Consider the following 25,146-nt stretch of genomic DNA (forward strand, 5'->3'; position numbering starts at 1 on the left):
GATAAATGCCGACAGTGTATGTTGTCGTCATTTATCGATGAGCAGCAGACATGATATGCTACTTCGTAGTATGTCCGCTCACACAATGTTAAAAATGCCCCTTAGGCTTTGGCCTAGTCTCTGTCTAAGGAGGATACTCCCAATAGCCTTTGAATGGCATTTGATAAACCCTATTGAATTGGGGTATAAAAAAACATGGCTGATGTTGGACACATTGGGGAATTTGGCTAAGTATACAGTATTCCTTGGATAAAATGATGTGATTATTTTAGCAGTGTTGCACAAATTGGGGATGCGGTAGCTAGTTGCCCTGTATTATATATTTTACAGCAAAACAGTCCAAATAATTATGTATATACACCTGTAAATAATAATCTTATTATTTAACATATATTGATTCCTAATAAACTCTTTGGAAACAATGGAGACCCTTTTACAGTGTTTATTTCACTTAAAGGGACTGTCTAGTCAAAATTAAACTTTCATGATTCATATAGGGCATGCAATTTTAAACAACTTTCCAATTTACTTCTATTATCTAATTTGCTCAATTGTTTAGATATCCTTTGTTGAAGAAATAGCAATGTACATGTGTGAGCCAATCACACAAGGCCTTTATGTGAAGCAACCAATCAGCAGCTACTGAGCATATCTAGATATGCTTTTCAGCAAGTGATATCAAGAGAATGAAGCAAATTATATAATAGACGTAAATTAGAAAGTTGTTTAAAATGACATGCTCTTTCTAAATCATGAAAGAAAAAAAATTGGGTTTCATGTCCCTTTAACTTAATTCTAATGGTTTAGTGGGTTTTTACATAGAAGTATATATTTAGTGGATTAAATTTAAAAATCTATATACATTTTTAATAACCACAGGGTTAATAGGTTAATAAGATATTTTACGATGTGGAGATTTTATTTAGTTATTGCGGTGGGGGATGACGGTTGACAGGTAGATATTGCGCATGCAATAGGTGTTAGTTAGAACTTCCTGGAAGTTACAGTACTTATATATTCAGCACAAGGCTTGCTGCGCCTGCCTATGTGTGGCGAGGTGAAAATGGTGTAAAATTTTGCCATTTTCGCCGCTTAAGTCCTTGCACTGAATATATATGATACTGATTTGCAACGCGAATTAGTGGGTGCAAGGTAAAATATACGCGCCACATTTAAAAACTGGCAACGCCGGCTTTTGAGGGCGACGCCACATATTTAATCTCGCCCTTGATGTCATATGCACTCAGGGCATGTATGGCTGCTGAATGCTCAGGCATGAGACAGACAGAGTAGGGAAAAAAAATGACTAAAGCTTCCTAGCCCTAACCCCAGAATGAACAATAAAAAGAAAATTAGACTTCTTGATCCCAGGAGGAAACACCATGGGAAACAACAAGAGGGGGGTTATGAAAGCTGCTTTATTCTCATGGAAAATGATCTGAATCCTACAACAAATACCTGTTTCATAAAGATTATCCATGTGCTTAAAATCTTTTGTACATATGTATTTTGGTAGAAATATTCTAACCAAACTTTTCCTCAGAACCCAATAGAAAACTAGTGACCAATTCAGAGGCAAAAAAAACACACAAGATAGAAATACATTTTTTCCATAACAAATCTGGATAAATGGAAAGACAAAACAAACCTCATTCCATGGGTTTGATCTGCAATCCAAAAAGTTTAAAAGCACCAAAATCACTTCAGGGGAACTTAAGTTTTTTTGAAGAGGAGGTATATAGAAAGGTAGGATCCACAACCTCTGACTTTCGTAAGGAATTTATCTGTACTCCAGAAAGGTTTAATGTCATCTACCTCCTGTACTATAATGGTTCTAAAAAAAGCTTTAAAGAAACACAAAAACAACTTATATTTACAGCTTTTAGTGTAAATAGGGTTTCTAAAATGAATAAGTATAAGTGATTCACTTTAATGAGAACCTCAGATTTCCCTCTGAAACTTTGGTATTTCTAGGTAAAGAAGTAACTCTAATGTCAACATAATGGTGATGTTACAAACTATCCCTTTCACATATAAAATTAGGAATCTTCAGCTTGATATTGACTTACAGGTCTGAGCAACACCTAAACACTACCTTCTCTGCATAAAGGTCTATACACTTTGTTGCAATGTCATTCCCAATGTCTATTACAGAGAGGTTGGACCTTTAAGAGTCATCCACCTTGATAGATGTATCTGCACTGATGTAAAATACATTTATATGCATAAAAATAGACTACAATGCAGCAAAAGAAGAAAAAAAACAGAATTTATGTTTACCTGATAAATTTCTTTCTCCAACGGTGTGTCCGGTCCACGGCGTCATCCTTACTTGTGGGATATTCTCTTCCCCAACAGGAAATGGCAAAGAGCCCAGCAAAGCTGGTCACATGATCCCTCCTAGGCTCCGCCTACCCCAGTCATTCTCTTTGCCGTTGTACAGGCAACATCTCCACGGAGATGGCTTAGAGCAAAAGAAGAAAAAAAAGGCAATTACATGTTCTGAGACAGATAAAAGGGAATATAAGGTGAGTTAAGTGGGTCTTATCTATTTCTCAATAGAAAATGATGTTGTTCTGCTCGGTTTCATGACTGAAGGGTCTTTTTAACTGAAGCAAAACCAGTAGAGAGAAAAAAATGAATCAATTGCTTTTCTTTTCAAAATACTTTGATACATAAATCATTAACTTGGAAGAAAATGATTTATTTTTATATTTTGCCCCTAACATTTTTAAAATATTGGTGTGAAGCACTTAAAGGACCAGTCAATACAGTAGATTTGCATAATCAACAAATGCATGATAACAAGACAATGTAATACCACATAGTCTGAACTTCAAATGAGTAGTAGATTTTTTTCTAACAGATTTCAAAGTTATGTATATTTCCACTCCCCCCTGTATCATGTGACAGCCATCAGCCAATCTCAAATGCATAGACATATATTCTGCAAATTCTTGCACATGCTCAGTGGGAGCTGGTAACTCAAAAAATGTAAATATAAAAAAATGTGCACATTTTGTTGATGGAATTAAATTGGAAAGTTGTTTAAAATTGTATGCTCTATCTTTTTAACACCTAAAAGTAGAGTGACATAGTTCCAGATGTATTCAAGCAACAGTTAATAAAAAATTGATACATTTTTAACATATATACATACATTTTAGCAAGAAGCCATAGCATTTTCATTTGAGTATTTTATTTTAACTTTACATGCGGTGTTAAAAACCCAAAAATTACAGATTTATTTACACATTCACAATACAACTATACAATATATCTACACGGTAAAGTACCCTACAGAACAGGATAGAGCAACTTAATATTATAGTTACTTTTATATGATGTACCATTATAAAAAAAGATACAATCTGCTCTTTACCTTCACACAAATGGATAAAGCACTTTATTAAATTAATGGTTTGACCTAGACTGATTGTTAGAAATGTCAACAGAAATACTGATAGAACCCACAATACAAAGCCGCACAATGTTATCTGGTTTAACAGATTGTTATGACTCTGCTTGTACAGTCTTAAGTGTTCCTATTATTACATTAAACATGAAGTCACATCAGTGTGTACACTTTAAAATATATGACTTAGTAGCGATAATTGCATATACGTTTAATTTAAAGAGTGCTTAAAACCTAAATTTTATGTTCTTAACTTTGGCCACAGGGAACAAAATAAAATGTGGTTTATATCGACACATTTATACAAAAGATCTAATTCAAATATATAAATAATATTTCATGTAAAACTGACATTAATTGGACAATTTTTGTTTTAGGACTAAAACACCATTCAACCATTGCTTTTAAATTAGTATATGTTATGCTCAATAAACAATATGCTTATTTGCATGTTTCAGCTAAAATAGCCATCTGTGTTTAACTCCAGTAACAAGAAGATACTGTAGAATCTTGGAAATGTTTTACATTGTTTAACCAGGTGTTACATTAATCTAGAAAATGTTATTTAGTATTAGAAACGGTAATCCTTCAGTATTCTGAAGTGGAATGTCTCAAAGTAAGTGATAGTTCTGACTGTGAGCATTTACTTTATTCCTCCTTATATTACACTGATTTAGGGGCTTATTCAAAGTGTTTATTTGTGGCACTCGGTTAATATGACGTGCTATACTAAAGACATGACAGACTATATTTTATTCTCATGAATAAGGCACAAAATGCACAGATTCAGATTCTCTCAACCATTTGTACAGAATATTGTCATTACCTGCATGACTTTATAAAACATCCATACATGAAACAGACATTGCACTACAGTTGAACATACTATTTTAACAAGGCTGTTCTGAACTTCAATATTCAAGGGAAGGGGTGTAACAATTAAGCAGTATTATTTTAGTGTGGGAAAGGATTACATTGATGGCACTGCAACTGTTAGTTATTTCCTCTAGCACAAGAGGTACATTTATTGGTTTTCAATTTGCAGTGATCAGGTAACACAAGCTACCATTAATGCTATAATTGACCAACTGTGGATAAATAAAATCCACAGTATAGTTTCCAGTGGAAATACAGAATATTGATTAAATAGCAGCATAATATTATTGAGAATCTTTACATTCTTGCACAAGGTACCACGTTCAGCCAAGATAATCATTTGAGAGACAGAAATGAAAAATGATCTGTTTCACTCAAATACAAGCTCAGCGGAATTATAGTGGTAGGCAGTAATATATTTGTTCAGTCATGCTCAATGTAAACTTGTCCATAGCATACAAAAATTGCAAAGATAATATATATATATATATGTGTATATGTCTGTGTACAGAAAATATGTACATACAAAGTACACACATATATAGATTTATTGTGATATACAGAATGATGAAAAATTACATTTAAGCTTGAGAGAGCAGTAATTACATAATAACGCAAATATTGAGACAAGTTTCAGACATTTGTGCAAGAGGCAATGTGAATGCATACATATTAAAATGTTCACATTTAATGGGATAGCTACACACGGTGGCAGTCTAAATGTAAGCCCATTTCAAGTATATCATAGTTCTTAGCACTGTATCAGGTTTCTGTAAAGGTAAAATAGCCCCTCTGTGCTACATGTCCACTTAGCTCCAAATAAAAGAAAAAAAAATGACCAGCATTTTCTTTTGTTTTTCACAAGTATGTCTTGCTGCTCCTGTATGTGGCAAGACATGATGTTGCCTAATTAAAGACAACTTCTTTGGCCACTTTGTTCAGGATTGATCAGGCAAGCAAGTCTTTGCCTGAAGTTGTAGATTACAACATAGTGTGTTATAAGAGGTCTGTTTTACAGAAAATAAATGTTTTAGTAGCTGTATTTGTTCAGCTGTCTTACAGAAGTGTTTTGTGGAGCAAATGATGGTTTTGGTGGCACATCAGGTTTAATAGATGGTGTCCTCTTTATTCCTGTACGAGGAAGAGTTCCATGCCCTGAATAACTGCTTTGTCTTGACAATGAAGTCTGTTGATGAACAATAACAGGAGCTCCTTGCACGTAATCCACTCTTGGATTTGGGCTTGGAGGCATATACCCTCCCCGACTAATACTGGGCTGTCTGGAAATTAAAACACCATTTGGTGAGTTCATACTTTTAGGAAGGGCTGATATTGAATGCCTCTGAGAAGAGTTTTTATGATAATTTCTTTGTGATTCTAAAGCTGTCATTTGCCCATTTGGGGTTGAAGGAACATCCACTCGCTTTGTTGGGCTGTTTCTAGGAAGAGTAGAAGATGGAGAATACAAAGATGCTTCCCTGTTTGGGACTTTTGGAGGAATTTCAGACATGTTTCCCATTGTATCAAGCATTAAAGTCTGATGAGGTGCCTGATGGCCATTCTGGTGAACTACTTGAATATCTGCCATTATAGCCTTTGGGCTTCCTGCAGACTCATTCAAATGTTTCAAAAAGTCATTCAATGTATTCCTGGAATCGACAGAACGCCTGTGGTCTCTCTTACTTGACTGTTTTGTTAGTGAATGGTCAACGTTATGAACTTTTTTGTCTGATTTGTGTGCATTCGAATTTGAAAAAGATGTATTGTAATCATGGGTGGCATTTGGAAGAACAACTGCACTTGGAATTTGTCCATGAGCTAAAGGTGAATGTGGTGGGGGACTGGATGGAAAAAATTGTGGGCTCTTAAGAGGTGTTTCTTTCCGTGAAATATTTAGGTTATTGTGAGCTTTCTCCCACTGGTTTTTAATGGGTTGCAGGTTCTTTTGATGAAGAACTGGTGTTGATTCAGGGGTTGGAAGTGCAGCTAGTTCAGGTGGTTGTCCTTGGGTGTCCATCATCATGGATTTTGTGTCACCATTTGGAGGCAATTCCTTTCTAGTCAAAATGCTTGTATAGTGCTTTGGTGAATCAATGTTTTGCTGATATTCTTTAACTGGACTATCAAATAAGCCGTTAAGTTTAGCAAAGCTTCCACTTGAGTCTGTGCAGGATTGTGCAGACTCTGCATCTTTGTGCATTTTTCTAGATTTACGTATAAACATCTCTCTGTAGCAATAAACCACTACTCCTGCAAGGAAAGCTCCAAGTACAAATGCAGCAAGGACACAGGTGATCAAAACATTCATATGCACCATTTGGTTCGATTCCCCTGACTGTACTTCCCATCTAACACCTGTAAAGAAAAATAGGTGGTAATATTACATTAAGGCGCATCTGCACAAATTAGAAAAAAAGTGACAGCTCTTCAGTGTATTGACAGCTCATTAGATTTATTTATTCTTAATAGAATATTTTGAATTTTGTACTCTGTTTTCTATCAGTCCTTGTGTCAATCAGGATAGAAAACAATTTGGAAAGAGGGTAACATGATAAGTCTGAAAATCCAATAAACTGACATTTGTAACAGATACTGTGGCAATTATTGTTTTCATAGGAATAGTTTTGAAACTGGTATAGAAAAGCAGGGGATTTAAAGTAACTTAAGTGCTTTTATACTGATTGACATATTTGAGTGTACATATATCATATATGTGTGTGTGTGTACATATTTTGACACACATATATTTACACACACATACAAACAGAGGGATAATGATACATTTTTTCAGTAATAAATTTGATCATCACAAAAACATAAACAGTTTTATACCTGTAATTTATAAATTCCCCAACAGAATGTATACATAATATAAAAATTAAATATTCTATTTTTCCCAATGAATCTAATGCATTTTAATTAGTAGAAGCGTTGATGCCACTTTGTCCTCACTAGACAGGCTTGACTTAATTGCTCAGTATTTCTTGCATATTAGTGCAGCTGATACTAAAATTATTTCACTTTGCTACTAATTGTCAATTAATCCTACTAATAAATCTAAAAGCCAGATTGTTTATTTTATTTATTTTTCTCCAAACATGTATATAACATTATTTAAATTACAACAGACCTAAAATATATAACAACATGTTTTTGAAAACAAAATGTAAACAATGAATGCTCATTTAAATATTTAGCATGCATTGTAATTACAATATTTTGAGGATGGCTAAACATATTTCAGCTTTTTTTTGTTGTTGTCGCAGAAAACAAAAAGATTTTATTTCTGTAATCTATCACATTTTCGACACACAAATCAAACATTTCTAAATTTGACCTAAAAGGAGAATATTGGTTAGTGATCATTCAGGTGCTACTGTTAGTAGATAGATAGGTTAGTTAGCAACCACAGACATTTCTGAAGTTAACCTCTTTACCAACAGAGAGGCTGAAAAGAATGAACTGTAATAAAAGAGTTAGTTGTAGCAAGGACTTGCATATTTTATTTACTTCATACATTCCCATTCTCCCAAGAAATGTTAAATTCTTGGCTGTGACACATTGCTAAATCTAAAAATGTAAGCATGTTAGGGTAATCGAGGAAGCGTATTTCTGTTAGTGGCAAGGCCTTTGAATATAGAGAGAGAAATGCTTAATTACCAGCTTCGCTGGCAGCGTGCAAAGGAAAATCACAAATGGGAAAAAAAATCATAAATGAAGAAAACAACAGAAGACAGAAAAACACAAATAGCAACAACAAAAAATGTATATGTATTACAATAATACTAATATATATATTATACTATTTTAAGTTTTATATATTTACTAGCATGAAATATTTTCTTTGATACTCTATTATCTATTCGCAGCTCTGAAAATCCTTATATATATGGGTCGATTCACAATCCTATAGAAAAGTTTATCTTATGTTTTTTTCTACAAAATTCACTCAGTATTAAAGTCTACGGTTACATTTGTAGATTGTTACTTGATTACATTTTCTAATAGATGGCAATCAGCCCCATAACGTTTTATTTTAATATTTTTTTTTCTTGTAAACAAAATGATTCGACTACAGCTGCAAATATTAAAATTGGGGACAATTTGAATAAATTCTATAATGTAGGGTGTGTGCCCTCTGTTGTATATTTTAAAGCGTGATTGTATAAATAGGAAGATGTTAACATTTATGAACAGATATGAAACCAAAATAAGCAAATAAATGTATGAAAAAAGAAAACAAAATATATATAAAAATAAACAAGTAAATAAATAAATAAGAATGAATGCACTGCCTCAACAGCCGAGAGGAAACCTGATCAACCATGTCATAATATTTAGGTAGTAGTTACAGTTCATTTGGGGCTATATTACAAGTGGAGCACAATCAATACCTTTGGTCCTATAATATTAGTGCAAAAATATAAGCTTTATTGATTGCACTTGAGTGATGTTAAAGAAACATGAAAGCCTAATAAACATATTTCATGATTCAGATAGAGAATACAATTTTACTTTTTTTACTTCTATTATCTATTTTGCTTATTTCTCTTGGAATCCATTGTTAAAATCATACCTAGGTAGGCTCATGAGCTAGGAGCTAGCTGCTGATTGGTGGCTGCACATATATACTGCTTATTATTGGCTTACCAAACTGTTCAGCTAGCTCCCAGTAGTGCATTGCTGCTCATTTAATAAAGGATACCAAGATAATGAAGCAAAATTGGTAATATAATGAAATTGAAAAGTTGTTTAAAACTGTATCTTCTATCTAATTCATGAAAGAAAATGGTGGTATTTTTTGTTGTGCTCTACTAGTAATCCAGGCCTTTAAATACAGTGTTTAAGCACAAGAGAACTTGAAAAAATTGTCTGAACACCAAGATCTAAATTTGTTTGAAAAAAATGACGTTATAGGGACACCAACATTTGCTATTTTCAAGGTCAGATCGATAAACCACAGCTTTGCAATATCATATACTGGTGTCCCACTAACTTAACAAGGGCTAGTGAAATGTCTTTGTAGATCTTGTTCAGGTTTCCACTCAGTATCATTTCTCCCCTTTAAGGCCTTACCCTTATGAACACCTGTTAATAGATCAACATAATCAGAGGTGTTTGGGTCATCTTGATAAACAAATTTCCGAGAGCCAGTCATTCTGGGTTTCCAGGAACCAATCACTTTAGGTAATATTACTGGGCTACTTGTCAAAGTGGTTACAGAAGATGAGGGAACTTCCATGTCTGTGGTAGCAAACAAATGTTTATTATTTACTTTCTACGGTAAGATAGATAAAACAGTATTTCTAAAAAAAGCATGTTGGCAAATCAAACGTTTATAAATTGGTTTGAATGTTAAATTTATTTGACCTCATTAAGTTCTAGACTAGATTGTAACAAACAGAAGTAGACTTGTGTCCATAGCTTACACACATTTAATGAAATTGATAGTCATAAAAATGCGGTATGAAAAAATGTGACCATCATCTATAACTAATAGATGAGAAACAGCTACTGACGAATGCATGGACAAAAATGAAAGCTGTTTGGCTTTCATGCATTGAAAATGTCACATATTGTCTAGACTATTCTGAAAAAGATTTGACGTTCAAGTCAATGATGGGATAAATTGGGTAACATGCGTCTACACAAAGGTGAATTCCTGAATAAAAGAAAGAAAAAAAGACGGCTTGCTGTCCTCATTTAGTGAGTACATGGAGTCAAAGCACAAAAATGAGAGATTGCCAACTGCGAAAAGGGGAGGGGGCATAAGAGCAGAAAATGCTAAACTGAAACAAAAGGCGGTTATTTTTTTTTTTAAATAAAATTCATAAAAAAAACTAACCAGATGTTGGATCGCCAAATATTTTGTAATCTGGTGTAGTTGTAGTAGACAAAATTTCTAAAATTAAAGGAACAGATAATCAGTGAAAAGTAACCAAAAATAAAGCAAAAAGGTTATAAACTCTGAACTAAAATTCAAAATATAATAAATATATGTTTGTAGGATAGCTGTCTTTTTTTTTCTATAGACCTCAGGCAGTTGTACACAGTAAAAAAGGCAATATTTTACTTTTGTAATTAAACAAAAAGGCAGCTTTACCATATAAAATAAATCAAGACAGAAAAAAAGATATCCGGAATGCCAATTTCTATAGCACAAAGTAAATGTTTTTACTTAACACAGAAGGCATATTCTTACCATGACAGTCTCCAAGCTGTGCAGTATTACCATATTCCACATCTTGTTCATATCCAAAGCTGCATAATGCAAAAGACAAAAAAAAAATGTATTAGCGGAGCCTGCAATTCTTAGTACCTACTGTATTTCAAGATTAAATGGAAGAAAATATCAGAGCAGCAAATTTCAGCTCGAAAAAAAAAATATTGTGTAAACATAGAAAGCCAATTTATGTTTGTTTGTACAAGAGAATTGTTCTATGATAATTAATAGTATTCTCTAGAGAACCAGTATTGTATCTCCCAAATGGTTGAGAAACCTATTACTATTCCCATTAGGATTTATACTTTCAGTTCAGTTGCATTATGTTAAAAATATGATTAAAAATTGCAACATTACACTATTGCTAAAATTGTTTGAGTAAATATTGGAATATGATGGAAATGTAACGAACATTAAAAAAGGAATATGTTAAATAAATATACCTTAAAATTCCTAGAGCAATGTTTATAGAACAAGGTAATACTAATATGCAATTACATTTTAATTGTACTGTACTTACAACATGCCAGGTTTCACTCTGCCACAAGATTCATGGTTAAGCCAACCACAATAAGGGTCTCGTGAACCAATGCAAGACCTACAGATGAAGAGATAAAATCTCATTTGGTATGCATCACCTAAGCAAAACATGCTCTATTTGTCTGTATGATAAACTAAACTTACTTCTTGCATGAACCATACCGCTCACAGCGGCTAAGGGGAAGTCTGATAACGCAACTTGAGAATGCCACAAATAACGCATTATGATCTCTATCCAGCTGCAGTGACAGGACTCTTTTGTCCTCTTCACTCTCCCCATAACACCTGTGGAGTAAAATGAAAAATAAATACAGGACACAATGAAAAGGTCACTGAATACAGCTAGCTTGATTTAAAATAAAGTATATATAAACCTGACACAAAGTTAAAAATGCAAGTACATTGAAACTGATAGAGCTTTTTTTATTAATTACTGCTATAATTATTCTTATTACTAATAATATTTACAACAGACGACTTAAAGGGACAGTTTACTCAAAAATGTTCTCTCCTTTAATTTGTTATCAATGATCCACTTTACCTGCTGGAGTGTATTAAATTGTTTACAAGTATTTCCAGTACTCTTATATTTGCATTTGAAATTGTATATTTAGCCTGTGGTATCCCCACCCATACTGAAAGTTTTTGGTCTCAAGGCCAAGCTGTGTTAACACAGCCAGTAGAAGAAATTACACTCCCAGTGGGTTATAGAAGACATAAAGGGACATTAAACACTTTGAGATGGTAATATAAAATGATAAATTGTATATAATAAAACAACTCTGCAATGTACTTTCATTATTTATTTTGTCCTCTTTGTCTGTAATTCCATTCTAAAATTGTGAGCTTTTCAGTTCCTGTTAGAAATGGAAGTGCAGAACACTGTTAAATCCAGCAAAACCATTGGCTGCACACTCTAGTGACCTATTTATAACTGACCCTAATTGGCCACAGAAGAGAAGGTAACACAAGTTACAACATGGCAGCTCCCAGTGTTTTATAGACACTAAAACTTTACACTTATTTTGTCACTTTTTAAACAACTAATGAAACTTTAAAAAATATATCTATATGTTAGTCATGGACTAATCTTTTCTTTGAATGCATCATTCTATCTAGCATGTATTTAGTGTTTAATGTCCCTTAAGGTAATACAATGTTAATTTTCCATTGTTCTCTTCAAGTGTTGGTGATTAGTTTATAGACAGATATAAGATAAAGAAGCAGGTATATGTACATAATGTGATTAAGTAATGAGATCTGATTATACCTACAAGCTCAACCCATTTTATTAGGTTGTGGCTTCAAAATACAAAATCAGCTAATTCATATACACAAATAAGGCTTAAAAGCAAATCGCATACATTTTTTACTGTACAGCTGGTAAAAAAGTAATTGGAAACACATTAAGGGAAAAACAATTTTATAGTATACTGTTCCCTTTAATGGTGTAGAGGAAGTACAATTAAAGGGACATTAAGCATTAAACAAATGCTAGATAGAGTGATGCATTCAAAGAAAATATTAGTGTGAGAATAACATGTAGATGTTTTTTTTTTAAAGTTTCATTAGCTGTTTTAACATTGACAAATTAAGTGTCAAGTTTTAGTGTCTAAAAAACAATGGGGGCTGCCATTTTGCAGCTGAGGTTACCTTCTCTGCTGTGGCCAATTAGGGACAGTTATAAATAGGTCACTAGAGTGTGAAGCCAATGGCTGTGTGGAATATAACAGAGTTCTGCACTTCCATTTCTAACAGGAACTGAAAAGCTCACAATTTCAGAATGGAATTACAGAAAAAGGGGAAAAAAGAAATAATGAAAGTATATTGCAGACTTTTTTTTTTTTACATATACACACACAATTAATAATTTTATATTGCCATCTCAAAGTGTTTCATTATCCCCATAATGTACCACAAGCATACAGACAGTATACAGAGAAGGATGATAGCCAGCTTTCATGATATCATACAATCTAATTTTTATAAAAGGAAATACAATAAGTTTTCTATATTGTAATCTCATAATAATGTTATGATTGTGGTTATTTTACAATTTAAGCAGATAAGAAGGATGGAAAGAGATTTTTTTTAGATTAAAACTTAATACCAACAAGAAGGTTTTGTTATAGATTTGGTGACAGAATTGTAATGTATAATAAATCACAATGTTGTGGGAGAGTCCTTTTAAAAAAAAAATTAAAAAAAATATATATATATATAAATATCTTACTTTGCACGATTGTAAGCATCAATTTCTTCAAGTAATAAACTGTCATTCAGAGAAAAAGGACTGGTCTTTGCCAGAATCTTCAGTACAACACCAGCTTCAGAGCCCACAAATATGACGGTGTAGTTCAGGTAAGGTCCAGCTAAGTGGTCCACTGCAACAGCGGTCAACCTGTACCTGTATATTAAGACAATGCACACAATTATTTAAACATAATTTCCATGCACACTTTTAATTCATTAAATATAGATCCTAGAAATGGGTCTTGAGTAAATAAATAATGCTTAAAATCACAAGGTGCTGACATGACTATTAATCCATACTTTCTTCTGTACTTGCTCAGAGAAAACACTATTTGACATAAACCTTCTCTGACTCAGGGTAAGTCTAAGCAAGACACAGTACCTGACACGTGTCTTAGTGAACCAGGGCTCTTCTATGATAGAAGGCACCGCCGAATCCATCAAAGGATGGGACTTGATGAATGACAAGGTTTCATCTGGAAATTCAGTGGAAGACCTATAACCTTCAGCTAAACCGTGTCTTGCACAGCAGCCAGGTCTGAAATAAGAATAAACAACATCAGGGTTTTAATACATCAATTTCTCCTTAAAATGTTCTATTTACCTAAAGCTAATTATTTTACAAAAAAATGCACAGTCATTTGGGAGAACTGTGGTGTGTGCTAATATCTTTGGAGCAGGTTTTTCTTTTAATACCTTGGCTTGGGCACTTTATCTTCAGGTACAGCTGTCCAAACAGAATCTGGAGTCTTTTGTTCTTTAAACCTTCCTCTGAATACTTTCTCAATGTCATCCATGGTAAAAGCACAAACTGCTGAACCTGGGATGCTTAATAAATAAGGAAAATCTTTGTGGGTTTGTCGTCTACAATAGCAACTATTTTAGCAGTAAGAAGAAAGTAAAGTAGTTTGTTTGATGTTGAATTGCTCATCTCTTACCTATTAAGCTGTGTAGTAAATACACCAACAACAGTGGGAATTCCATTGATTTCTATTATGTCTGTGATAGACTGCAGAACATCAAAGTAGAAGAATGAATCCCCGGGAACAGAGCAATTAAGCCGCGCCTTCACAAATGATGTCCAATGTTTTTCAAGCACTCTCTGGGAGCCCCCTAAATCATTTTTGCATATACGTGCAACACGAGAGTGAACGGCCTGCAAAAGCGACCCAAAGGCAGGAGGAAGATTAAATAAAATAAGCAACAAAAGAGCATTATTTTTTATTCAGTTAATAAAATATCATACACTTGATTTAAATGGAAGGCAGGTTATGTATATACACTATCTATCTATCTATCTATCTTTGTACTGAAAAAAAGCAGACTGAATTTAACTTCAACTGAATGTCCATTTTAATGCATGAGTTAGCAAGCTCATAACATTTACACAGTTTCCCCACCTTTTGTAAAGTCTTTAATTAACCATGCGTAAATTAATTAATAATTTACAACAGAATGTCTATAACGTAGCCCAAATATCGTAAATTGCATTTGTGTCATTTAAATATTTAACATTTGGGAGGCACAGTGGAATCTCTGTTGAAATATAAGCATATTTATGCATTTGATTCTTGCCAAGAAATAAAGTGGTTTCTTAAGTGAAACATAGACATTTGCATGCAAGTTTAGTCATGAAAGAAATATACATTTTTATTTTTATGACTTTAAATGGGCATCACAAGCAATATATATCGCACATCAGTGTGCAGGATTACCTTTAGTGAATCTTCAAAGAATAAATAAAGAAAATAATTAAACTAATCTAATACTAATAGACATTAAGAAGTAGATAGAAATGCAGAGCCCCGAGGCTAATGGATAATTTTACAATAGCTTTTGGATTTTTCAGGCAGCAGCTTGCTCGGGCTGGTAAATCTATTCGCTTGGTTTGTGCACTAAAATTCATATTCTTACGAACACCATTTAAATCGTTCAAACTTGGAACGACCCCAATTCTCCACTTACCTTGCCTAAATTATTATGCTCCACAGCAATTTCACGAAAGAAGAAGTAGATATAGCTTCCATACTCTATTGCATGAAGAAAATGAGGCTCTGAAAAAAGCAGAGACAAGATATGTATACCAGCTGCACTGTATAATAGCAATGCATCTTGAATTTATAAACCAGAACCAAGAAAAGTGAAGGCACATACCCTAGGCTTAATGTATAAATACATATGGATTTAGAATTAATTGATCTTGCAATCTTTAATGTTGCCTAATGGAGTGTAAAAAATAAGCTCAAGGGATTTATATGGAGCGCTTTTCTTTTTTATTGCAGAATCAATCATAAACTATTTGCAAAAAGGCAAAAATATTATTTTAAATTAAAGTCCATAATGTACCATCATGGAAAATTTAAATTCCACTAAACAGCACTGTCATACCAGAAGGATCTAGGCTGCTTTATATGCATCAAATTTCTGAGAAATGCCATTAAATTGTATTATGGTACCACTCTCATATCACGTAAATGTCTGCTCTCTGTGTCACTTTTAATAAAAGCCTTGTCTTAAGTACCTTTTAGCCATTTAGAATCGTATTTAATGGTCCTCAGAGCAAATCCATCCCCCATGCTCCTATAGATGACTGCATCGCTAGCTTGGAAGTCCGCCATAGTGGCAGAATATAACTTCCCGTCTGCAAGAGAAATAATAACTCATTTTAGCTTCCCAGATTATAAATACATTTGTGGTTTTCAGAGAATCGAAGGAAGCAAGGAAGTCTGCAAACATTAAGGTCAATATTTTGACCAGATGTATGTATGTATGTATGTATGTATGTATGTATGTATGTATACACACACACTATATATATATATATATATATATATATATATATATATATATATATATATATATATATATATATATATATATATATATATATATATATAATATATATATATATATATATATATATACACACACACACATATACACACACACACACACACACACATACGATGTTCAACATGCACTCCTTTCTTTAAAATAAATTGCACAGGTGACTCCTCAATTTGTTTTATATAGAAAAAAGGCATACAGGAGGGCACTTTTGGGTCTTTCCAATGAAAAATTTTTCTTTATTGGTGCAAATCAGATCATTTACAAGTCGACGTTTCGGCTGATACAGACAGCTTTTTTCAAGACAATCTTTAATTTAAACATAAAAAATATTATTCTGAGGTGCTAAAAATAGTATACACATCAGAAAATTATACAGTCATATACAATAAACCCAGATGAACTCCCACCAAAATCACACATGAAAACTCAAAATAAATCATTTAAATTCTAAATAGTAAAATTAAAAACTTTTGCACAGACACAAACATCAGTGCCATGATATCCAGCAGTATATATATATATATATATATATATATATATATATATATATATATATATATATATATATATATATATATATATATATATATATATATATATACACATACACACACACAGACAAAATAAACATGATGTTAACACTTATATACAAATTGCATGTGAAAACATTCCAATAATTACATTTTAAACTCAAACGATATACTGGATTACATTTTTAGCTTGTTCTATGATAACTTATTAGTGAATAAAAAGCATGGAGAAACTACATATATCTGATGTATATAGTATTACAACAATGTTGCCCTAAAGTATATATGTAACATACATGATGTACCATCAAGTACAACTCACTGTAAGAGATAATCCACAGATGATGAAATGCCAAGTAAACAGATTAGCTGTATTCAGTGTGCACAACACATAGCTACCTTAGCATTTAGCCGATACGGATTTGAAGTTTCTCCATGCTTTTTACTAATAAGTTATAGAACAAGCTGACATTTAATAAATCTTTTGAGCTTAAGATGAAATTATAGGAATGTTTTCACATGCAATTTGTATACAAGTGTTAACATCATGTTTATTTTGTATATATGGTAAAAACTGCTGGATATCATGGCACTGATGTTTGTATATGTGTCAGTGCAAAAGTTTTTAATTTTACTATTTAGGATTTAAATTATTTATTTTGTGTTTCCATGTGTGATTTTGGTGGGGGTTCATCTGGGTTTATTGTATATGACTGTATACTATTTTTAGCACCTCAGAATAATACTTTGTATGTTTAAATTATAGATTGTCTTGAAAAAGGCTGTCTGTATCAGTTGAAACGTCGAGTTGTAAATGATCTGATTTACACCAATAAAAAAAAAATAATAATTGGAAAGACCCATGAGTGCCCTTCTGTATGTATGTGTATATATATATATATATATATATATATATTTAAATATCACATCACAGATGACAATTCAATATTCTTTATCATTTTTTATTCAAATGTCTGTCAAAAAAAATTTTTCTGTCCTGTTTTTAAACGTCTTATACAGTTTATGTAATGTGCAGATCTGTTTTCTTTATTATAACGCTGGCAATTATATATGAATTACTCACATAAACGTTAAAGTAAAAAAATCTACTTACCAGCAAAAAGTGCAACATTAGTTTGCCGAGCATCAAATGGACATCGGGCTAAGCCACTTATCTCTTCCCCATCATACTCTAATGAGTTTAACTGAAAAGGCAAGAAAAAAAAACCTATTCTGCATGCTATTATAAACCAACAAAATCACATAAATGAAATCATTTATATAGAATTAACATGTTTTATTAGTTATAAGGGAACCAAAACCAGTTTGTAGTCTTATAAATCACACAGTTTCAATGCAGTCTAGTCTATTGCTCTGCCTACAGGAGATGGAATTATCATATCTCCATACTTGAAACCACTTGTAGCCAGAAAAATTATTTACAATTAAAATGTGTTCATAGTGAATGCGACCATTAGCAATTAGTGTCTACCTCAGAGTGCCTCCTCGTGAGTACCCTCATAGTGCTAGGTGTTGTATGTGCAATACAGGGAGTGCAGAATTATTAGGCAAAGGAGTATTTTGACCACATCATCCTCTTTATGCATGTTGTCTTACTCCAAGCTGTATAGGCTCGAAAGCCTACTACCAATTAAGCATATTAGGTGATGTGCATCTCTGTAATGAGAAGGGGTGTGGTCTAATGACATCAACACCCTATATCAGGTGTGCATAATTATTAGGCGACTTCCTTTCCTTTGGCAAAATGGGTCAAAAGAAGGACTTGACAGGCTCAGAAAAGTCAAAAATAGTGAGATATCTTGCAGAGGGATGCAGCACTCTTAAAATTGCAAAGCTTCTGAAGCGTGATCATCAAACAATCAAGCGTTTCATTCAAAATAGTCAACAGGGTCGCAAGAAGCGTGTGGAAAAACCAAGGCGCAAAATAACTGCCCATGAACTGAGAAAAGTCAAGCGTGCAGCTGCCAAGATGCCACTTGCCACCAGTTTGGCCATATTTCAGAGCTGCAACATCACTAGAGTGCCCAAAAGCACAAGGTGTGCAATACTCAGAGACATGGCCAAGGTAAGAAAGGCTGAAAGACGACCACCACTGAACAAGACACACAAGCTGAAACGTCAAGACTGGGCCAAGAAATATCTCAAGACTGATTTTTCTAAGGTTTTATGGACTGATGAAATGAGAGTGAGTCTTGATGGGCCAGATGGATGGGCCCGTGGCTGGATTGGTAAAGGGCAGAGAGCTCCAGTCCGACTCAGACGCCAGCAAGGTGGAGGTGGAGTACTGGTTTGGGCTGGTATCATCAAAGATGAGCTTGTGGGGCCTTTTCGGGTTGAGTATGGAGTCAAGCTCAACTCCCAGTCCTACTGCCAGTTTCTGGAAGACACCTTCTTCAAGCAGTGGTACAGGAAGAAGTCTGCATCCTTCAAGAAAAACATGATTTTCATGCAGGACAATGCTCCATCACACGCGTCCAAGTACTCCACAGCGTGGCTGGCAAGAAAGGGTATAAAAGAAGAAAATCTAATGACATGGCCTCCTTGTTCACCTGATCTGAACCCCATTGAGAATCTGTGGTCCATCATCAAATGTGAGATTTACAAGGAGGGAAAACAGTACACCTCTCTGAACAGTGTCTGGGAGGCTGCGGTTGCTGCTGCACGCAATGTAGATGGTGAACAGATCAAAACACTGACAGAATCCATGGATGGCAGGCTTTTGAGTGTCCTTGCAAAGAAAGGTGGCTATATTGGTCACTGATTTGTTTTTGTTTTGTTTTTGAATGTCAGAAATGTATATTTGTGAATGTTGAGATGTTATATTGGTTTCACTGGTAAAAATAAATAATTGAAATGGGTATATATTTGTTTTTTGTTAAGTTGCCTAATAATTATGCACAGTAATAGTCACCTGCACACACAGATATCCCCCTAAAATAGCTAAAACTAAAAACAAACTAAAAACTACTTCCAAAAATATTCAGCTTTGATATTAATGAGTTTTTTGGGTTCATTGAGAACATGGTTGTTGTTCAATAATAAAATTAATCCTCAAAAATACAACTTGCCTAATAATTCTGCACTCCCTGTATAAACAGGTTGGCTTCATAGAGAGCTGTGCATGAAAGACTTAAAGGGCCACTGTAAGTAAATATTTTCTATGCCTGTTACTAACTAACTACCCCAAATACGCTTTTTATCAATAGCATTTCATTAACATATCTCTACCGTATATCAGAAATCTTGTCTGCAAATGTAATTGTTTTCCAAACCCACTCCGTGGGTATCATTTGCTCTGTACCAATCCGTTTACAATACCTAGGTTTCAAAATGGCGCTTTAAACACAAAGTTATTGGTTTAAGTATTTTGAACATGAAGTGCTGAAAATAGTGGGCAGGATAACGTGACATCATCGGCAAATAAAAGATATAACTTTTAGAACGTTATGAAACTTCGTTTTGGAGAAAATATAGGTCAGTAGGTTTTAATTAATGTTTATTAACTTTAATATGTTAGTTGTTTAGCTTAAAAATTATAACAGAAAGTAATCCTTTAAGTATTTTATGTGCATGGCTTTCACAGATTCATCCCCATGTGAATAGAGAGCAGAAAAAAAAATGTATGTATACACTGATGTGCAACTGCACCATGCGTACGTTCGAGACAGACACCAATGACTTTTTTAAGGCTGGAATACATTCTGCTACAGAAGGTTGAACCTGAATACGCCACATGAAGATTACTTAATCGGTGCAATTGTTAACTTGTCCCTAACTCTTCTAAACACTTTTAAATTTTAATTTAAAAAAAATGTGTGTGTATATATATTTAATTGTAGTAAAGCTATGATTACGGTGTTTAACCGAAACATGTCAGCTTGAGTACACTGTGCTCGAAATTGTTTGTGCTGGACCCCCATGGTTTTCTCCTTTTTATCCGAAGTGGAATTCTAATAAAGACTTTTTCTGTTTTAACCCTGCCTTTGGATCAAAGTTTTTCACTATCATCTATTACTTGGCCAGGATCCTAGGTCAGAGGGAGCTCACCATTCCTCTCTGCTTTACAGCGTTTTACCTACAGTATTGGAAAGTATGGTGGTGATTGGTCGATGAGGACCACGTGACCGGAACGACTAATTATTGGTCACACACCAGCCACGGATGCTGCAATACACGCTGAGTATACTTACCAGAGCCTGGGGAACACAATATGGAGATATCGGCATATCAGCTATAGTGACACAGGAGTGGTGAGTGAGCGCAGCCATAGGCTGCCTTGGGCAATATTAGCTCTTGGGTTCTGCTTAATCCGCCAGTCATATACGGACTTTTCTGTCCCCTAGTGTGCTTAACATTTCCAGGTGTGGGGATATGCTTTATAGAATATAATTTGAGATTTGTATCATGACTTTGGTCCTAACTGTCCTTTACTTACTCCTATTGAGGGTGTTTGATTGACTTTTTGAGAGAGGAATTTCATCCTTTATGGAGGTATATCTGTGATTGTGCAATATACTACACCCCCCCAACTTACATTAATTGTAGTAATAATCAACCTGGGGTACAGAGGTAGAGAAATGTATTTGAAATTTATGAGCCAGAAAATCTCTTTCTTTTTTTTTAAGTTGGACAAGGATTCTTGTTCATAGATATATATGTATATAATAATAAATAAACTCCGGAATCAAAAGTAAAATCTTCATAGACTCATAGTCTTTATAACACCAAAAATGTTTTTTTTTTCTACAAAGGTAGATTATATCATTTGAACTTACCCTGTAATATCTACACATGGGATTAAAGGCATTTGTGCCACAAACAAAGACCATCTCATCATTCCTTGGAACAAAAACCTTGATGTAGTTATGGCACTCATCCTAAACAAATAAAAAAATGGCACATTAGAAACACTAAGCTCTGTTCGGTCAACTTAAAGGAATAGTATAGTCAAAATTAAACTTTCATGATTCAGATAGAGCTTGCAATTTTAAGCAATTTTCTAATTTACTCCTATTATCAATTTTTCATCGTTCTTGTGTTATCTTTATTTGAACAAGCAAGAATGTATGCATAGGAGCCGGCCCATTTTTGGTTCAGAACCTGTGTAGCACTTTCTGATTGGTGTCTACATGTAGCCACCAATCAGCAAGCACTACCCAGGTTCTGAACCAAAAATGGGCCGGCTCCTATGCTTACATTCAAATAAAGATACCAAGAGAATGAAGGAAAATTATAATAGGAGTAAATTAGAAAGTTGCATAAAATTGCATGCTCTATCCGAATCATGAAAGTTTAATTTTAACTAGACTATTCCTTTAATATTTTGACGCAAACCAGCAAGAAGTTAGGCCTTGAAATACACACCTTGTGTTTTCCTTTCAATGCACAGTTCTTTCTGTCTGAAGGCCCCGATCTCCACGTCAATTTCTTTTGAAGCAAAACAAATAAACAAAAGAAAATAACTCCTACAATAATACATTATTGTATTATTATGTATTTTATTATTATCGTTACTTTTTTAAAAAATTCTTATTTATATTATTTTCTTGAAAAGAATCAGTGACATCTGTGAGAATAGAATCATTTTAGCAGTACTTCCACTTACTTTGCTTGGAGTTACTTCAGTCTTCGGTACCTCATTTAAATTTACAGCATAAACCTGATCTCTATAGAAGATTAAAAAAAAAAAAAAAAAAGCAAGTCAGGAAACGGAGAAAAAATACCATAGATTTTATTCATGCATAGCGTGACAAATCTATTTTAAAGGCCCTTGTCAAACAAGGCATATGTTCTGCAGTCCTACTGAATTTCTTTGTCTGAATAAAGACGGTTTCTGCAGGATTACATTTTTCTCCCCCTGTTTTGCAAGAGTATAGCTTTCATTTACTTTCTTATGGTGACAGAACAATCTAACCTCTTCCTTGGTGTTTTTAAAGACTTACTATGCATGTTTTACTTTGCTTCGACATAAACACATCATTCAACACTGTGACTGTGCCTGAATGTATTTTTTTTTTATAAATTCCACAACATGTCATTTCAAGGTAAGAGTGATCATCCTGCCTTACTGGTGAAATATCAATGCTGAGCTGTGATACTTAATCTTGTGATTTGCACGAAACAGAGACATTGCTGTCAGATATCAAAGCAATACAAAATGGTGGATTCAACTTTTAAAATACGCACTTTATTTAAAAACAAACATTGCGCTTGTTATAGATAATCAAACACTGTTGATTAATGATTCATCAAGATGCACAATAATATTTCTTTGAGTTTCCAATGGAGATGTTGTTTAAATTTCCCATCTCAATTGAAAATTTATGTATTAACGACAAGACAAAAGGCCAATTTTAAAACAAGAAAAGAAAATTAATTGGACTACAATAACAGATTCAAGGAAATTACCTTCCAGCAACATAAAGCGTATCTCGAATTTTTAGCATGAGTTGAAAGTCCAGGCTGTGTTGTGATTCATTGCCTGAAGTGCGTCCTCGAAACACTGGGTATTGCCTTGAATCTGAAAGTTAAAATGGTATACACCATCAGACTGGATTACAGAGCTAGAAAATCAATATACCACATTGATTAGCTGTATATACTAGGTGTAGAAGGGTTTAAACTAAATCCCAAAAGCAATGTCCAGAAAATAAATGAATAAAATCTGGCCTATGTCAGCAAACACTCTCCTTTCAAATTACATGTGGTCATGCAGAAAACCTTTTTGCAAATGAGGGTGCCCTCATGAAGTCATGCGTATCCATAAATAACCCATAGCACATTAAGTGTTTCATATTTGCCGTGAGAGTTTAATAGATTACACACAGGCAGCTTCTCATTTCTTACCATTAAGCTAATAAATTACTTACAATGATAGTCTACAACATTGATAGGTTCATCATCTTCCGGAAAGCTCACTGCAGAAGCCAAGGATATTGCTAACACTATAGCGTAGGAGTGAAGTATACAGAGCCCCATGATTCACAGTTCATAAAATAAACTTCTGAGATTCGATTCTACCTGCAAATAAATAAAGATGTTCATTACAAGGCCTCTCATGTATATAACCAGAATATGTGTTTTCATGGGCCATTACAACTTAATGGGACAGTCTTTCTAGGCCAAAATAAACTTTCATTATTCAGATAGAGCATGTAATTTTAAATAATTTTCCAATTTACTGTTATCACCAATTTTTCTTTGTTCTCTTGGTATTCTTAGTTGAAAGCTTAACCTAGGAGGTTCATATGCTAATTTCTTAGACCTTGAAGCCCACCTCTTTCAGATTACATTTTAACAGTTTTTCACCACTAGAGGGTGTTAGTTCACCTATTTCATATAGATAACACTGTGCTCGTGCACGTGGAGTTATCTGTGAGCAGGCACTGATTGGCTAGACTGCAAGTCTGTCAAAAGAACTGAAAAAAGGGGCAGTTTGCAGAGGCTTAGATACAAGATAATCACAGAGGTAAAATGTATATTACTATAACTGTGTTGGTTATGCAAAACTGGGAAATGGGTAATAAAGGGATTATCTATCATTTAAAACAATAAAAATTCTGGTGTAGACTGTCCCTTTAAAGGGATACTAAACCCAATTCTTTTCATTCATGATTCAGACAGAAAGTTGTTTAAAATTGCATGCTCTAATTTACTCCTATAATCAATTGTTTTTCATTCTCTTGCTATCTTTAGAAGCCGGCCCATTTTTGGTCCAGAACCTGAGTTACGCTTGTTTATTGGTGGCTAATGTAGCCACCAATCAGCAAGCGCTATCCAGGGTACTGAACCTTAAAATGGTCCGGCTCCTAAGCTTTACATTCCTGCTTTGAAATTAAGATAGCAAGAAAACAAATTAAAATTGATAATAGGAGTAAATTAGAAAGTTGCTACTCTATCTGAATCATGAAAGAAAATAAATTGGGTTTAGTATCCCTTTAACATACATATTATCAAAAAGGGAGTTGGTAAATTCTGTAATGAGAATTCAAAGTGAGATTTAAAAAAAAAAAGTGAAGGAGAGAAATTGACAAAACACATTATAAAGGAATCATCGAATAACAAATCTTGATCAGTGAGTTCTTTCAGAATCAGTATAGGTCATACACTCTCTAATGTCAATATTCCACTCCAGTGGTTTCATATTGTAAACTATAATATTCTGTATATAATAATCAAAATAAACATAAAGGTTTCTTGTGTTAAACAATAAACAAACAAAAAAAAATTGCTTATTCACATTTCATTTTAATATAAAAGTGTACAAAACCAGACAAGAATGTTAATTTGAACTTATATATAAAGCTTCTTATAAAAAATCTATCACCTGAGCTTGCATACAGTATTTTTGCAAGGAAATTCTAATGGATTAGACACAGATCTTGAGATTTGTAGACACTTATAAAAACAGCAATATGTGCCAAGTATTTTTCTAATTT

At 33.7% G+C, this 25,146-nt stretch overlaps 1 protein-coding gene across 4 annotated transcripts in view; it reads right to left on the reverse strand.

Annotated features, from left to right (window-relative positions):
- Positions 1-3,182: 3,182 nt before the first annotated feature.
- The window catches only part of SEMA6D (semaphorin 6D), a 74,405-nt gene continuing 52,441 nt past the window's right edge, over positions 3,183-25,146 (reverse strand). For 3 of the 4 annotated variants that reach the window (XM_053717467.1, XM_053717466.1, XM_053717465.1), the window contains 18 exons: positions 23,578-23,728; positions 23,117-23,228; positions 22,314-22,374; positions 22,073-22,135; positions 21,484-21,585; positions 17,802-17,892; positions 15,829-15,948; positions 15,273-15,361; positions 14,246-14,463; positions 14,004-14,135; positions 13,690-13,845; positions 13,288-13,461; positions 11,199-11,339; positions 11,035-11,112; positions 10,494-10,552; positions 10,137-10,193; positions 9,368-9,535; positions 3,183-6,646 (listed from right to left, as the gene is read on the reverse strand). In XM_053717467.1, the coding sequence (XP_053573442.1) occupies positions 5,322-6,646; positions 9,368-9,535; positions 10,137-10,193; positions 10,494-10,552; positions 11,035-11,112; positions 11,199-11,339; positions 13,288-13,461; positions 13,690-13,845; positions 14,004-14,135; positions 14,246-14,463; positions 15,273-15,361; positions 15,829-15,948; positions 17,802-17,892; positions 21,484-21,585; positions 22,073-22,135; positions 22,314-22,374; positions 23,117-23,228; positions 23,578-23,686 (3,255 nt within the window). In that variant the 5' untranslated portion in view covers positions 23,687-23,728 and the 3' untranslated portion in view covers positions 3,183-5,321. Of the gene's footprint in view, positions 6,647-9,367; positions 9,536-10,136; positions 10,194-10,493; positions 10,553-11,034; positions 11,113-11,198; positions 11,340-13,283; positions 13,462-13,689; positions 13,846-14,003; positions 14,136-14,245; positions 14,464-15,272; positions 15,362-15,828; positions 15,949-17,801; positions 17,893-21,483; positions 21,586-22,072; positions 22,136-22,313; positions 22,375-23,116; positions 23,229-23,577; positions 23,729-25,146 lie in introns of those variants that run through there. The other variant, XM_053717468.1, reaches the window with a different exon arrangement.

Source organism: Bombina bombina, chromosome 6 (assembly GCF_027579735.1).
Source record: "Bombina bombina isolate aBomBom1 chromosome 6, aBomBom1.pri, whole genome shotgun sequence".
NCBI classification, from domain to species: domain Eukaryota; kingdom Metazoa; phylum Chordata; class Amphibia; order Anura; family Bombinatoridae; genus Bombina; species Bombina bombina.